The sequence below is a fragment of the Numida meleagris genome, chromosome 10 (genome assembly GCF_002078875.1).
Source record: "Numida meleagris isolate 19003 breed g44 Domestic line chromosome 10, NumMel1.0, whole genome shotgun sequence".
In the NCBI taxonomy this organism is placed as follows: domain Eukaryota; kingdom Metazoa; phylum Chordata; class Aves; order Galliformes; family Numididae; genus Numida; species Numida meleagris.
This window is the reverse complement of record NC_034418.1, coordinates 19,582,242-19,599,797: the sequence shown is the minus strand read 5'-3', so window position 1 is coordinate 19,599,797 and position 17,556 is coordinate 19,582,242. Positions and strand designations below refer to the sequence as shown.

General features: G+C 40.3%; 1 protein-coding gene across 5 annotated transcripts in view; it reads right to left on the bottom strand.

The window, feature by feature from the left end:
- AP1G1 (adaptor related protein complex 1 gamma 1 subunit) overlaps positions 1-17,556 on the bottom strand; it is a 46,492-nt gene that overhangs the window by 21,385 nt on the left and 7,551 nt on the right. For 3 of the 5 annotated variants that reach the window (XM_021408168.1, XM_021408167.1, XM_021408171.1), the window contains exons 2-10: positions 13,521-13,724; positions 10,122-10,246; positions 6,372-6,513; positions 5,263-5,359; positions 3,609-3,685; positions 2,421-2,429; positions 1,121-1,216; positions 532-612; positions 191-289 (exon numbers count right to left, since the gene is read on the bottom strand). In XM_021408168.1, the coding sequence (XP_021263843.1) occupies positions 191-289; positions 532-612; positions 1,121-1,216; positions 2,421-2,429; positions 3,609-3,685; positions 5,263-5,359; positions 6,372-6,513; positions 10,122-10,246; positions 13,521-13,721 (927 nt within the window). In that variant the 5' untranslated portion in view covers positions 13,722-13,724. Of the gene's footprint in view, positions 1-190; positions 290-531; positions 613-1,120; positions 1,217-2,420; positions 2,430-3,608; positions 3,686-5,262; positions 5,360-6,371; positions 6,514-10,121; positions 10,247-11,212; positions 11,236-13,520; positions 13,725-17,556 lie in introns of those variants that run through there. The other 2 variants (XM_021408172.1, XM_021408169.1) reach the window with 2 other exon arrangements.

Genomic DNA, 17,556 nt, shown 5'->3' with positions numbered 1-17,556 from the left:
CCTGCCTTCCCACCAGGCACTCCATCACTGCTTCAGGCCACGACTTAGCATTTCCACTACACCCCTTAAGCACACCTGCTAAAGAGGCTACACTTATCTAGAATCAACCACACAGCTTTTTTTTTTTTTTGCCTCACATCCTCTACAGAAATTGCTCTAACACAAAAAGGCCATGGCAAAGACAACTTACTCTCAGTCCACTCTCAGACTTTATGTCCATAATAGTCAGCACAGTTTCATAGAGAATGGCATTTCCCACATTTTTACTTGTTTCTGTATTAGTAGCAACCTAGAGGAGAGAAACAAAACAAATGACTCCATTACTTCCAAAGCGGATCCCCTTTGTGCTGTTCTGCAGAAAAAGCAGTGAAATTCAGCAATCCCTAGTGTACCACATGCATGAATATGTGCCCCTAGCAGCAAAATCCACCCCGGCATGATAAGCAGCTGTATCTTCACCAGTGCTGCTGAATCCAAATAATTAACAAATGCAAAGAGAAAGTGTAAGCTGATTAACCTTGTAGGTCTCACCTGTGCAAGTATGTCATTCATTGCTTCACTAGAATCATCGTCATTTCGCCCTAGAATCCTCAGTAACCGCAGGATTCGCACCTACATGACAAAATAAAGAATATCTCACTTAATGGAAGTCTTTTACATAAGGGCCATGAAATTCAATATTATTTTGTGAGCCGTGGCAAAGAAGCAAAAGAAAAGACTAATCTTCTATTTCAAAGCGTAATGCAGATTTGGTTCTATTCTCAGCAAGATCTTTAACAACAGTAACAGGCTAACATCGTACTCTTTTTCTTCTCATAGGCCAAAATTGTTAAGAGTACATCCAGTGCCAAACAAGGCACATTTCTACAAGACCAACATTCATTGTTTCTTCTCCCTTTTCCCACAGCTTAGCACAATATTATAGGGCATGACAACTTCTGTTTAAACTAAACCAGGTGGCTTTCACTAAGGTAGATGAATAGCACTTACCCCGTCTACTCTAACAAGGCCAATCTTAAAATCAACACTGCTGCCCTCTGGTAACTGCACTGTCATACTTACATCTCACAGCACAGTGCAGGAATTAGAACTATCAATTACTGCTTGCATCAGATCTTACCTGCAAAAAGGGGTCACTGATCCCAGACACATCATGCTCTGGTGAATATCCAGACATGATAAGGTTCTTCAGAATACGAACTAATTGGGGAACAAGCTGAGAAGAAGAGAGTTGTCAGAAAATGTACCTATTAGCTTGTTGTTCCTTCTCCCCTATCTTCAAGGTACAGGTCCAAGAACAAGTCTTGCATTTGAAAGCAAGTTGGTCTACAGATTCTTCCTCAAAATCCAGCCTGCACATCTAGAGATTGTTATATAAATACGTACAGCTTAAATGTTTCTAGTCATTTCCTATCTAAGCTGGAATCTGATCACCATACTCCATCTTTAAAGTACTAAATCCACCAGAGCTTGATAGGCAATACCTAAAAGGAAATATAAATTGAAAAAACTCTCATCTTCATGAAAAGGGAGGCTGCTAGGACTGTTAAAATAGCATCCTTCCAAAACTGTGGGAGCTTTACCACATTAGCTCCAAATTAATTTTTAGCATACATTCCCGTGTAGTACATATCACCTGTTTCCACAGAGCATCAGGCATAGAGATTTGATCTTTTCAGGCACTGCTAGGATTATAGTAAATTATTAAGGATTCCTTCAAGTTTGATACTCCATCTGATTCAGCCTCTCAAGAGAAAAGCTTCGTAATCTGCAACACGTTTCCTCACAAGAGAGGGACATGCAAGTACACTGATATGCAATAACGTTCCTGGAGCCCTGATAAACAATTACTTTGCCTTCTAACGTGCGAGAACGTTATCAGGACTGAGGACAAGGCAAACAAAGGAAAACATTACAGCCACGGAAATCGGTTGAGAGTCCCTCACCAATCTTCTGTACTCAAATTACACTGATGAAAAACATCAGCAGTGGAGTTGCACTCAGTTCTTTGGCAGCATGGTAAGACCATGTACAGGTGGCTATACAATTCTCCTGCTTCATTCTGTGTAAAGGAATTACCCAAAACTGCCCTACATTTAAGGCAAGGCACAAAGCTGTTAGTGGTAAAGAACACTCATGGCTGTAGTGTGCACATGCAGAAAAAAAAATCCCTAGAAATCCCCAGATGAGGGCTTGAGGAAAGTAGGTTTGTGTTTTGAGGAGGCCACAACAGAGATTCAGGAATGCTATGGGTAGGGGTTTAGTGGCAAGACTAGCACACAAAAAGCATTAGACAAGGACAACTTATCTAAGCATGTGGCAGTAATCACAAACGCAGCATTAACTGGTCCTGCCTCACAAGAGGCAAACCGGTATAGATTCAAGTCAAGCACGCACCATTTACAGGAATTAAACCTTACCTTTTCGTTCTAACACAGAGCAGGATTCCAAACAGACAAAAGGGACAAAACAGATGAAGCAGGCATTAGGGACAGATCAATGTTATATCATTCACAGCATAAACAACCAAAGAGACTGCTAGAAAAGCAAGTACCTAGTACTTACATTTTGCAGAGTCAGCCTTTTTTTTTTCCTAAACCAGTAAGACTATCACCTATAACTGAGCAATTAATAGCAGGGATGGCCACTTTCCAATGTCCCTAGTCTTACTTTCACTTTCATTCCTGCTCTGCCATATACATTCAGGGCAAGAGGAGATGCATGCCAAAGTGGTAAAATGCATCAACAGGATGAACTGTTTCAAATCCCTGGTGATATATACAAGTCAATGAAGAACAGTAAACTAGGCATGAAAATAAATATTTTTGAGACACAAGAGAGGAGCAAACGGCCAGTTCTGTTTACTAGCTTTGTTCAGTTTCTCCTTCTTTGAAGAAAGATCAGATTAATAAAGAAAAGAAACAATGAAGTTTACAGATAGTCTGGTAGTCTTTAATATGGCAATAACACTGCACAGCAAATGACAGCAATCAATGTTAGGAAATTTGTGTTAAGGGGGGGAAAATAAGCAAACATTCCTATCAGAGGGGGAATGATGCTGACACTGAAACCTTTAAGTTAAATTGGAAAATTATGTAATATAGCATGCGCCAGAGACGAGCTTCCATTTGAGAGAACCGTAACTTGCACTGGTATTTTTGATGTGAGCTTATAAAATTGTGTGACAGTGGCTAAGGGATTCAAGTGTACATGCAAGCCTTTTTTTCTTCTTTATCATTAATACATGTGCACTTCCTGATGACACTGTGCAATTAGCTATGAAGAGCAAAAAAACTGTTAAGGGAACATCAGCCAAAGGGGATATCCTAACTCTTAACTTTAGGGTGAGATTCATACTAACTACACAGTCTTCAAGAGCGATATTTTGTAACTTACCCCCTTCTTGAAGATGGCTAGGCACTCAGAATTCCTAGTGTGTTTTTTTCTTATTGTTTTGATAACAAGCAGGTAGTACAATTAAATTCTTCAGTTGTAAGGATTTTACTTTAAAAAGGTACACACTGCTTTCACATCAAAAATTAAGCAGCATCAAAACCAAAACAAAACCATGAAAATCAATTCTGCAATGCTATCAAATCCACACTTACCTTTCTAAAGTGTGCAAGCATGTCTGGGCTTCTCTCACACATCTCCGTGAGAAGGACTACTGATGTGTGTAAAACACCTAAAAGCCAAGTAAAAAAAAAAAATCTCTTAATTGCCTTATATTTAGGCAAATAACAAAAATTGTAATGAAGTGAAAACAAATCATACAAAACATTCTCCTCTTGAATCTAACACATATGCTCCAAAAAGATACTTGCAGCTGTGCCCAAGGGAAAGTTCATGGCAAAGTGCACATGTCTTAGATCAGCAACTAGAAGTCAAAGGAGGAGACAAACTGGACTTGCATATTGCTTAAAGAAACTTGCATATTAAATATACTGTTAGACAGTAACAAACACGCAAACTAAAGATTTGAGAAGGGCAAACTGTTAACCATATTGTAGGTGTTGAGTTTCTTATGCTTCCTGATTTTCTCTTTTGATTTGGATACTCTACCAAGCCTTACGTGGTCTGCATTGGGCCTTCCTTAGAAGGTCTCAAACCTCAAGTTTGGAGAAAGACTACAGTAGACTATTTGGTGAAGCCAACCTGCTTATTTGGGAGCCAACTACCACGTCCCCTGCCTTAACAAAAACCAGTTAAAGCATCTCTGAAAAGTAGTTAGAAAAGGCACGTCAGTTACAAAGCATTTAATGAGACGACAACAGTTGAAAATTAACCACCAAATGTACCCTCAGCAAGCTTGTGGACAACACCAAGCAGCGTGGTGTGGTCAAGATGCTGGAAGGGATACCATCGAGAGGCACCTTGACAGGCTCAAGAGGTGGGCCTGTGCAAACCTCATGAAGCTCAATAAGGCCAAGTGTAAGGTCCTACACTGGAGTTCGGGCAATCCCAAACTCGAATACAGGCTGGATAATGAGCGGGTTGAGAGGAGCCCTGCAGTGATGGACCTGGAGGCACTGGCAAATGAAAAATCAAACATGTGGCCTGGGGATAACATTGCACTTAACTACTCTGTCTGGAGACAAACTTGCTGTAACACCTACTGCAGGACTCCTACCACAAGCAACTACTTTCTTAAGGCACATATTCATCGCAGATAAGCAAAAGGACTAAGGCTTTGGGGAGTGACCACTAGCTCGACACAAATTAACCAAGTTATAAATATTTTTGTATTTCTCTCTAAATAATCTTCTGAAGTACTTGAACAAGAAAATACATTAAAACAGAATTAACCTAGCAAAAAAAAAAAGCAACATTAAAGGGAGAATCTATATTATGCTCTAAAACACCACTGAAGAAAGAGAGAAAGCATCTCCATCCTGATAATGTCTGCTAAGCAAGCGTCAGATAATGCTATAGCACTGTGCTAACAGAAGAAGCTAGAAAGCACACTTTGAACTCCCTTTAGACAGTGTGTTGGACAGATGTCACAAATTTTCCCATTCCACCCACTCTGAAATGGGTAAAAAACAGTGAGAGTTCCTTTCATCACCTATGCCATGTAAAGTCCTGCTAATTCGAAGCCATACACCCCTGCCTTCTCAATCACATTTCTTCTCACTGCATAGTGATGGGAAGAAACAAATAATAAAGATACAACTCAGTAGATCCCTCCAAATAAAAAGTTTCAGTACTGAGTGTGCCACACGCAAAGACAGTATAGTCTTGCTAAGCAGGCTCAGACATTACCATGGTTCTTTTCATTCAGCAAGTTTTTGGTGGCTGGCAGGAACATCTCCATAAGTTCAGGCACCTTTCTAATAACGTGAACAGCACACAATGCTGCCTGTATAGGAAAAATATTCAATTAGTACGTAGTGTAATGACAGTGAGACATTTTGAAAGCATCTAGCACAGTGGGAATTACCACAAATTCATGATATACAGAGGCTTGAAATGTTTATAATGCATTTTTTCACTCTCCGCTACAAATGACACTAAACTGCATCACAGAAAAGAGTTTAATAAAACTTCCACAGTTGAGAAGTAAAGAAGGCATTGAGTTGCAAAATAACACTTGCACTAACAGTAATTCACTTGCAAGTTACTCACTTAGCAAGCCATATTAATTGCTACGCAGGTCTGCATTTAATAGGGCTACTTCAGACTGTCTCACTGTTAGGGAGGGATGGGGATAATGCACTAGGAAATGAATAATGAAATTTATGTAAAATTCATGGCTTGTATTCTTTCCTTTGAACATGATCACCTCCCCACAAAACAGTTTCCCCTTCAGGTGACAGGTCCTATGAAAAACAGAAGTATACTTCAAAAAGTTTGTCCATCTTTTCTAGATAACAGAAGCAAGAGAAGACCCTATTCTTTGTAGTTGTCTGAGAATCAAGTGCACTGACTGCCCCTTCCCAGAATACAGCAATACCTCTTAGCACTGCTGTCTTTCCTAAAATCCCATTGTTTTCCCCAACCGTTCCAAGACTAACAACAAAATATATTTTAAAAGAACAATATTGCTTGTACTTTACAGATGCTCTTTCATACTGGCTAACTATTAGAAGTTTGGAGTTAAAGCCTGTGAACAGGCAGGTGCTCACATTACAATCAATAACTTTAAGGTACAAAGTATGAAATTAGAAACAGATGCCTCATTTGTTGGAGGCCAGCCTTTCAGGGGATCACACACATCATCCTCGCTCTGCACAGATGGGGGCTCTGGCCTCAACTTGTCCTGCACATTTGCAAATACTCAGTCACCATTCCAAGCTGTCCAGTGTTCCAGTAATTAGCAAGATATCTCATCAATCTCAAGTTTAAATCCTTAACAAAACACTCAAAAGTACCTTCTTCCTAAGATAGGAGTTAGATGTTTTGAGGAGCTTTTCAACCTCTCCTGCAAGGTCTCTGCACATTTCTGAAGAGCCCATGCAGCCAAGAGTGCAGAGTGCCAGCCCCTGCACATATTGCGTGCTATGATTAAGGTCACTGTAAAAGAAGAACAACAACAAAAAAAAGACGGTCAGCATGCACACAAAGCTTGAATATGGAAAAAAGTGCATCTGTGTATGGCCATCTAGCCATCTGCACACATGGCCCAGAAGAAATCTCCAGATTCTAAGCTACTTGGGAGTATGAGTTAGGAGCTACATCAGCTTTGAGTTTTCTACTTCTGTATAGAATCCCCAAAGAAAAAGATTTCGGTAAAACCATCAGGTGAATATCCAGTGCTTGAGCCAAGAAGAGGGAAGACCACAGAGAATTCCATTAAAGTTTCGACAGTAAAGACAAAACTTCATATTTTGGAATTTGCAAGCAGAAGAGAAACTAACATCAAGTACAGTCCTGCAGCAAATTTGCAAGTTGTTCCAGCATAAACAAGTTGCAGGATAGGCTTTAGATTCTGGTTTTGGTTTATATGCACTTTGTTGTGCACTTTCTGAGCCTTAAGATTGTCATGCATATTTTTACAATGGCTTTTAATTCTAGCTGCCTCTCCTTCCTTCCATTTGACTACTAGGATTAATGAATGAAGAACTGTTAAACTTAATCTGGATTTTGGCATGAAATAAAACCTTAAAGGGAAACAGACAATACATATACACTTAATATACCAATCTCAGAATAATATGAAATAAAAATTTATGCTAAGACTTACAGACTAAACAAAAATATTGAATCAGAAGATGTGAGATTCATATTTACAAACTAAACAGCATTAAAAAAAAAATCTATGCAAGATATCCTCCATTCTGAGCCAGAAAAAGAAAAAAACAATATACAAAATAAACAAAAACACACCACCCAGAGAGCTTGTAAATAACCCATACAGGAATTTTGTTTAGCCTCTGGAAGTTGCAAAATGCAATACCTGTCAGTAGACACTACTTTTGAGGCCACCCACCAACCATAAATCATGCTAAGCACAAGACAATACAGCTTCCATACAGCAACAACAACAGCTTTTAAAAGCAGACTTCTAACCAATTTTCCATCAAAATACTTGGTACTAATGTCACCACAGCATCCAGGATTCATTCACAAATGACTAAATTGCAAAGGAAGTAAAAATACGGTTCCTGTTTGGGAAGTGAGTTGGCAATTGCATGATGGGAGAGCAGGGGAAGCGAGTAGCATACAACCAGATAAGTACAACATGCAGAAAAGCAAGAGAGCATTCTTCTTGTAACATCAAGAAGTTATGGCAACACGTGAATTAAAGAACAGACTGCACTTGCCATTAAAATGGGTTGATTTTGACAGCTATGTATAACTGTGATTATAGCAAGTACATGCTCCACAAGAGTGCTCACTTGTTGGTATGGAAGATCTAGGTCTTGGTTATAAGACACTGATGAAAGCAAGACGAAGCGGCAGGTGAGGAAGCCAAGAGAGAAAGCAGCAATGCACTCAGGTGGTAGGAAGCTACCCTCCAGTTTTGCCTAGCTTCAGTCTGGCTCATTTCAAATTCATCACACCCTTACCACACAAATTTATTTTAGCATAAGCAATCAAAAAGATGTTAATATAGCAGCCTAGTTCTAATGGAAGAGTCTCACGGGTATGAAATTTCAATAAAAGAATATTTGACCAAATGCTTATCTCCCAGACATCAGTACATCCCAAGGCCGGCAGTTTTGTCAGGACTTTCCAAGCACTTTGAGGACACTAAGTCTAAGTAATCAATCTGATCAATATTATTTGCTATTACTCAAGAGGCTTACATTCTAAAAGTAAATAATAAAACCAGACACACCATATACAACTGAGCAGGCACATGAATAAATCAGCTGGACCCCAGTTGTTCCACTCCTCCTCCCATCCACCTTGAAAAACAACCATCCAACATTGGAAACAGACCAATTATCCTTTACTTAACTATAACATAAAACAGTCCTGGTTTAGCAGCATTTTGCTAGAAAGATTTTTAGAAGTATAAAAAAAAAAGCTGAGAAAGAAAAATCAATCCTTGTTTTTCATCCTCTCTTGACCAATTTCAGCAAGATACCAAGCAGACAGCACATTCCAAGTTGCTGCCTTGCTTCCAAGGAAAATCATACATCAGTTCTATTAGGTCAACCCTAAAAAGAAGGCAGCATACACAGCCTTGATTCCTGAAGTCAAAAACTTCAGAGCTCATCAGCAGAAGTAAAGAAAACAAATAGAACAATGTGGCTGCAGCAAGGGATACAGTTTTGTAACATAGGATATCCTGGCCTACAATGTTTTAGCAGTGTTATGAAAATATCCTCAGATTCAATCCCGTTTATAATGTACATGGACCTTCAGCAATGCTGCATTACTAATTACATGCCTGGCTCCTTCCTACTTTGTAAGCTGGGAGATAATTAAATTCACAAATGTGGAATTATACTTGGCACTGGTGAGGCCACACCTCAAGCACTGCATTCAGTTTTAAGACCCTCACTACAAGAAGGACACTGAGGCCCTGGGGCATGTCCAGAGAAAGGCAATGATGCTGTGAAGGGTCTTATGAAGAACAGCTGAGGGAACTGGGATTCTTCAGTCTGGAGAAGAGGAGGCTCTTGGGGGGGGAGGGGAAGATCTCATCACTCTCTGCAACTACCTGGAAGGAGTTGTGGTGAGGTGGGGGTTGGCCTCTTCCCAGGTAACGGCGATAGGACAAGAAGTAATGGCTTTAAATTGCACCAGGCAAGATTCAGATTGGATATTAGGAAAAATTTATTCGCGGGAAGAGTGGTCAGGCATTGGATCAGGCTACCCAGAGACATGGTGGAGTCACCATCTCTGAAGGTTTTCAAGCAAAGGGTAGATGTTGCCCTGAGTAACATGGTCTACTGGGCATGGTGGTGATCAGCTGATCACAGAATGGGCTAGGTTGGAAGGGACCTCAAGTTCCAACCCCCCAGCCACAGGCAGGGCTGCCAACTTCTAGATCAAACACTGCATCAGGCTGCCCAGGGCCTCATCCAACCTGGTCTTGAATACCTCCACAGACAGGTCATCCACAACCCTTCTGGGCAACCAATTCCAGCATCTCACCACCCTCTCAGTGAACAACCTCACCCTAACATCTAATCTAAATATTCCCTTTATAAGTTTATAAGCGTTCCCCCTTGTCCTATCACTATGTACCCATGTAAAAAGTTGATGGTTGGACTAGATGATCTTAGTGGTCTTTTCCAACCTCAATGATTCAATGAATTGAACTTTTTTTTTTTAAAACACAACAAAAGGTCTTTTGTGCTGGCTGACTAGCATACTGTGACCATTTCATCTCTCTATTTTTATTTCTCTTAAGACAACCTGCAGAGTAACACATTACCATTCTGAAACAGTAGCTGCATCAAGTATGGTTTGCCATCTATGCCTCTGCAGGACCAATGAAACTTCGTATTCTCTTCCCTCTACCGAACCTAGAGGATCATTCAATACAGTACAGAACTACAACAATCTTGTACGGTCAACAGCATAAAACAGATTGAGAACAACACCTTTCTAAAACAAGAGGGAAAAAAAAAAGTAAAGTACTGAAAATATCAGTGTCAGGAGTCTAATTCCAGATCCTGAAGCCTCAAAACATGTGTTGATGGAGAGAGAGCTGGTACCCTTACTTCTTGATGCAATTGGTCATAAGAAGATGGACATCCTGTCTCTCATCCAGCAGCAACATGGCACCTAAATACCCAATGCGCTTGTCTGTGAATTTCTGAGAGGCAATGAGCTTGAGGCACTCCAACTGGAAAAAAAAAAAAAGAAAAAAGAATTAGCTTAAACTATTTCTCAGCTAGAAGAGAAAGAGTTTGAACTCTGATATTAACCAATTTAGGTCTCTCATAATGTATTTTTAAAAGTACGTTTTATTCCCATTTTGGTCATATGGAAAACAAAGAAAGGTTGAATGACCTGCCCAAAGATCCCAGCAAGGGAGCAGCAAAATCAATAGTAAGTCTGTTACCTTGAAGTAACAATCCATTGTTGACCTTCCATTACCTCATATACATAAGGTAAGTGGGATCAGAGCACAGAAGAGAAAGACAACACATATATACAAGAACCATCAATTAAAAACAAAAGAGATTTGGAAATCCAGAGAATGTGCAATGTTTGATATACACTGGAAATTTTTCTTACACTTAAACAGATACATCTATCCACCAGAGAGAATCGGTGCTCTGTTCAGATGTCAAAAACAATTTTGATGATTATGATCTGTAACTAACTAGCTATATAAATCTGAAATACAGTCAGATAGATTTAAGTTTCTATGCAATGCCCTGCAATCCTGTAACTTCTCTAGGAAATTCTGAAATTTAACTAAAATCATATGCATTGTAGCCACTGCAAACACCCCTTCTATCATGTAGGAACGTATCAACAGTGTTCAAAAGTTGAAAGGAAATTCCTTAGATAACATGCCTACCACTTGCATTCACATGACTTCAGAGTCTAGTTGCTAACCAGTTTTTAAACTTAACATGTCCTTAGTTCAAAAACACAGACACTAACGTTACTACGCACTGAAGTATCTTTCTGTAACAGATAATTAATCACATATAATCAGATCTCTACTTTCCACACTGTAACACTATAATGTGATGAGAAGCACAGCAACAAGAGCAGGGTGGCAAAGTCCTTGGCTACAGCAAACAAGGACAAGCCCAAATGCCGCAGATGCAGAAACAAAGGAAGAAAATTTGCTTACCTTTGGAAGGCCTCAGGTAGGCAGGGATCTCCAATGAGATACCCTCACCTCCACTGCCAATCCTTAAATGAGGGCTGGGAAGGGGTGGGTTCTAGCTCCACCCCTTCCAGTCACTCAGATGCACTGCTTGCAGCTGAGCCCTGCCTTTCCACCAGGTGCTCCATCACTGCTTCAGGCCATGATTTAGCAATTCTGCTACACTGACAAAGCAGCAGAAATCGCTTCTCAAAACAGGTAAAAGATTCATCTTCTCACAAGAACATGCCCTAAGTTCATTTTACAAATTAGCTAGGGCAGCAAGTAAGCACACACAGCGGATGTATGGAGGGGACGAGACAAAGCTTCCAAGTGATTTTAAAGGACACGAAAGGGGCACGCATAGGCAAAAATATGGGGCAGCATGAAAAGGTTTTCATGGTCCTGCACTACAGGGAAGCTTGAACACAACAGAACTGTTGTTCAACAGGGAGATGCAAGAAGCGCACGCACATCAAGAGGGCAAAACTATACTGGCTGCTGAAAAATTTGTAAGAAAATTAAGTTCATGTGCCAGAGAAAATATGGCCTATGGTCTAGCCACCAACTATATAACACAACTATGGAAGAAGTTGCCACATACGAATCTAGCTAGAGCTGGGTGACAACTGATAAGATTGAATGAAAGCAAATTCAGTTTGCTAGGATTAACCTGGATGAAGATCTCAAATACAGAAATACCTCTTAACAGTAAGATCAGTCATCCAAAGAGATAACTGAACATGCACAGATGGGCAAGATCAACCAGGAGATAAGAGGTAAATATGTAGTGTTATGTACCTTATCTTTCCAGTGTTTTCTCTAAGAAAATAATTCATCACTGACCCATTTTTTCCCCCCAAAAATTTAAAAGATGCTTTCTTATACGATGCTCTTCAAAAGAGTGATGTAGAACTGATGTCCTCAAAGCTACAGTGTAAGGGCTAAAAAAGGCAAGAATAAAACAACTAAGAAAAAGCAGAAGGAAACTAATGACTGATATTTCCAACACTTCTGAATTTGAATGGTATTACTGAAATTTACCCTGTGAAAAGCTGACGAGCTTGCTTCACATGTGTACAAATACATGCAAATTAGCTTAGTGCACAGCATTATTGAGCAACACAATCAAGTGAAGCTCTGTTCAACTAGTGGAAGAACTCTTGATACCATGACATCTATTTCATTCATAGGAACAGCAATTAAGATCTGCTACACCAGTGCTGTAACAGATCCATCAATAAAGCCTGATAATGCATACAGGTATATAGCCAGATTACAACTCAAAGTTTTTGCTAACATAGATACGTTTCTGACAGGTATTCTTTTGCAAGGGGAAATAAAAATAATAATTAAAAAAGAAATGTGGGTGCCCGATACCTTCTAATCTTAACTAGATTTTAACACGTGCTCAAGACAGCTTGCCATGCAGCTCCTCTCAGCACGCTCTGGCTAAACATAGCACTCACACCCATACTTCTGTACAAGATTTCCTGGATCAAAGGGGTGGAATACTGTCCTGGAAAGAAGAACATCGGCCATTTGCTTCTTCTGACACCTTCTCTAAACTTTTATTACTGGTTCACTCTTTAACACCAAGAATATTTGAGGCCTAGCTCAGATTATGACTAATGGGATGCTTACTAACAAAAATGGACTATGCCTCAAACGCTAAGCAAAGCTCAACCTGAAGAACGTTTTGAAGCTCAAGAACCCCATCATCTTAGCTCCCTTTTCCACAGTTCGACTGAGGAACAGCACAAAAATAAGTCAAGAGACTGGCAAAACTCACACTAGCATTCTCCAAATCACTTCACAGAAATGGGGATAAGGAACATCAATTCCTTATTGTTGGGAACAGACCAACTATTATCTGCCTAGAATGAATTACTTCAGAAGAAGGGTATAGAAACTCCTTTAAAGCATCTGGCAATTTCCATCAGATACACAACTTCAAGGTGCCATTCTGAAGTCATCCAGAAATACTCATACTTACCAGACTGTAGTTTAACTACTGCTCTGCAAGAAACATCTGCAGTGATGAGCAGACAGCCTGGGTGAAGCAGACTAACCCTAAATTTCGTAACAAAACACATAAGAACAGGCTCCAAACAGAAGGTGTCTTTATCATCGTCAAAACAAATTAATGCAGGTTCAGAACATGTGTGAAGACAAACCTCAAAACATCTCAAAGCAAAACTGCACTAGCAATGCTCCACTAGCCCATGCACTCAAAACACAGGAAGCATACAGGTATATGTACATAGCATAGCAGCAGTGAAGACTAACCTACCTGTCCAAAGTGTGCAGGGTATCCCAGCATGTGCATATACAGCAGCTTTGCCACATTTCTGCATCTGTACGTGTTATCTTCCTCTCTGAAGGATGACCGGATAGCAGCACATTCCTTTTGAATCATCTCACGCTCTTCTGCCTGGGTTCTTGCTGTCCGGATGGTCCGGATCAGCTCCCGCAGTCTGATGGGGGCTGGCATCCTCTGGGAGAAGAAAGAAAGAGATCCATAAGCCTTCTACTGTACCTGACAACTTCATAATTGTCTCACAGTTTAGCATATTCTTCTTTCTTCCCTTACAATTGTATAAATGGAAGAATTAAGAAAATGGAAACAGCTTCTGTAGCATGGTTAAAAGCAAACCCAAAAGCCACAGGAATCTATTGAACCTTCCAGGAACAGAAGTTCTCACATTTGCTTTTCCAGAAACATGAACTGCTACGCTTTGAGCTGGCTGAACAGGTCAACATAATATGATTCCCTGTCTGAAATAAGTAGGAACAGTACTTGGCAAGGTATGCTCATGTTCATATTTTCCAACTCTTTCCAAAGAGGTTTGAACCCCAAATCATGACGACTTGGGACTCAAATCATCCTTTACAAAAAGCAATGCTGTTAAATAACTAGCAGAAGATTTCAGACAGGTGTGATAGAGAGCCATGCTTCAAAAATCCCACATACTTGTGCCGTGCACCCTTCTTCCTTTGATGGGTGGAAGTCATCAGAAAAAGCTGATGGAAGAGCAATATGAGCTGTGCGGATGTATTTGAGAATCAAGTTGACACAGTACCTTTACTAAATACCAGCCAGAACAATCATTTCTTCAGAGGCAATATGACAAAGCCTCTCACATTATTGTATGAAGATGATTTTTTTTTTTTTAAAAAGCATATACTACATGAACTTCAAGTAGTTTCATTTTACCAGGTGGAATAGTGATGGATGCTACCTGACCTAGAGAGCAACTTATTCCCTTGAATATACCTTGAATATTCAAGAGAAAAATGGCTCTCAAAAAAAAAATTAGAAAGTTCAACTGTTGAAGCTAATTCTAGTTTATGCTCAGCAAAGCAGACTTTTGCCTTTCACGACAATCATTCCATGCAAGCTTCTCTACAGTCTTCTTTCATCCATGTTAGACTGCAAGTATAGCTAAGTCATTCTTAAATCACAAAGTCACATCAACTTGCAAAAAGCTACTCAACAGGGCAGTCCATTACAGATTTTCTGTGCGTCACCATCCTCCTAAATCAGTGCCATAAATTTTAAGCACTGGCATATCACAAAAAGACACGCATTCAGACACTGCTCTAACTGCCTGGCATAGCACAACACGTTTGACTGCGCCACTGAACAGGCAGGTTGGGAAGCATGCAGTCAGCAGGACAACCCGTTTGCTGCAACAGAAAAACAGATGGACATGTTACAGTGAGTGAGGTGGCCTCACAGTCAAGCAGCTGAATGTTGCTGTATGGATCTGAATTATAGACTTGGACTGCGACAGAAATCAATCACAGCACTAAACCTCCTCAGTCAGTCAAACCAAACAGCCCCCCACATTTCAATTGCTTGTCTTCATGCCTCAAGAGCTCCAATTTGCAGAGATGCAATGAATGATGTTTTGAAAATTAAATGCAGAGATGTTTTATGTAAGGAAACGCTTCCTCAAGATGCGGCTAAGTGAAGGATCAAGGTAACCGGACTCCTCGATCCTCAGCCTTGCCTTGCCTCTCGACAAGAAGCTGTAAGATTTCTCCACGTTACTGAGACATGAAACAAATTTGCGCTGCCTAAGCATTCAGATGCCACACTAACAAGCATCATAGAAATGGTGAAGAAGTAAGAAAGCTGTCTCCAGAATAGCATTTGAACGTGTGATAAGAAAAGGCCTCTGAATACTGCAATCGCATCCTTTTAATATGGACTGTAATGTCTCGAAGGTTTAGAAAATGCACCGAAAAGATCTTCCCCATACAGCATCACATCCATACGCACATGGAGAAATCTTTAATTAGATGGGAATCTTTAAATCCTTGACACAGACCTCTGCACTCAACTAACAGTGCTCTGATAGTGGTAGGGCCGTGATCCTTCAACAGCAAGGTAAGGCTGTAGGATTATGCCAAACAGAACATGAAAACCCTGCTAAACACCCGGAGCTGTACATTGGTACACACCTACTGTATGCAATCTCCAGAGATTTCAGATGCTGAAGTGTAATACTCAAAGGAACACGTACAAATAATTATTCTTGAAAATTTGGAAAACTATTTTCAATAGTGCAACAAAATACCTCAAAACAAAAAGACAAACTGCCAGCACTCACACAGGAAGCCAGTCAGAAGCCCAGAGTCCCAAAGCTTTTCAAATTAAAGGGAACTTAGTTCTATCCGTTTGCTATAGCATTTCTCCCTATTTACATCCATAACAAAATACTTTTCCTATCCTGAGAGCGCGAAATACTTTTTTGCTACCAAGGTAACTGCAAGAGTTACTGTAAAGTAAGCAAGAGTTCCTATTTAGTATGTACTAGCTTGTTCACAGCTGCTGTCTGGATGCGTTGTTTGCTCTGTAGGAATTCAGCGAGACGCGATAAACGCAGACTGAGTGCACATGGTTACCGTACGCTGGGTAACTCCTGACAGCTGCAGCCTGCTGCACACCCCAACAACCTGCCTTTAAGAGTGAACCTTTAGAGGTGAATGTAAATAATTATGGGACGAGGTTTGTCTACTTCAGAAGCTATTCTGAAACTAGGTAGGATGCCACCTCTCAAAATTCTCTGAAATCTTCTAACAGCAACTGTTCAGGTTTAGTTTCCTATTTGGTGCACCATGTTGGTAGAAGTCTCTGAGGCTCCTATAAAAGTTCTTAATTAAAGCTGGCCCCTCACTTCTATAGCAGTCTTCAACTCAGACTGCTCTTTGCCATGAAGAACACTATCTACCAACTCTTCAGTGCCCTAAATGGACAAAGAAAGCAGATCAGAAACACAGTGGCCCTACCAGGTCTGACCAAAGCTCATCCCATTCGGTATCCTGCTTGCAACAACGGCAGAAGCCTGTACAAGTCTGGAAGAATCAGGTAAGCGTGCAGAAATACACTTCCAGTCTCTTGCAGACTTCAACAATTTGCAGTATAAGAACTTCTGAAGCAAAAAAAACATCAAGGTCTAAAAATAAATAAATAAATCTGTTTCTATCTTGAACTCAGGTGAACTTCAAGAATCAACAATATTCCACAAGTCACAAGATGAGTTCCATGCACAACACATGGAAAGACAGTTCGTTCGTTTGTCCCACAGTTTCACGTACTTGTTGCAGTTGATGCCCCCAGTAATTACATGGAGATGATAACTAAGGAGCTCATGATTTTACACACTTCCTTGGTTACCCTTTCCTCATCTTTCCAGTCTGAGACCTGCAGCCCCATATCTGAGTCATCCCGTGACCAATTGTGTTTATTGCCTTGTCTGTACGGTCTACGATTCCCCTGTGTCCTTTCTGAAGGATGGGTGGAAAGAAAGTGTCGCACCCAGCATTAAGACGTAGCTGTGCCACAGTACTTATCTGTAAAAAATAATAATTTAAAAAATGCCTCCTCTTATTTCCCCCGGGGACTTTTAACAGTCCCTATGGGTACGTGGTTGCCACAAAGTGCTCCGTTCACGTAACAGTCTGACAAACCTCAGAACAGCCTGCTTAAAGCACTTAATTTTTAAGTCCAGCTCACGCCCCATGCCCCTTCCCCTTCAAATATACTTTTCAACTGCTTTTGATAAGCTATGCTTTTGTTGGAAAACGGGGAAGAAATTGAAATAAAATAAAAACACCAATGCAGGCATATACCTCTGCAGTCTATAGGCAGCAACTTCATAATCATTAATAACAATGTCTTACTAATATTAACAGTAATCACGCGCAGGCACATTCTGAAAGAGGAGATTGATTCCGCTCCTTCCATTGCTCTATAGACAGCATCTCTGGGACCTAGCATGCCAGATGAGGCCATCTGTATGTCCAAAAACCAGCATGTT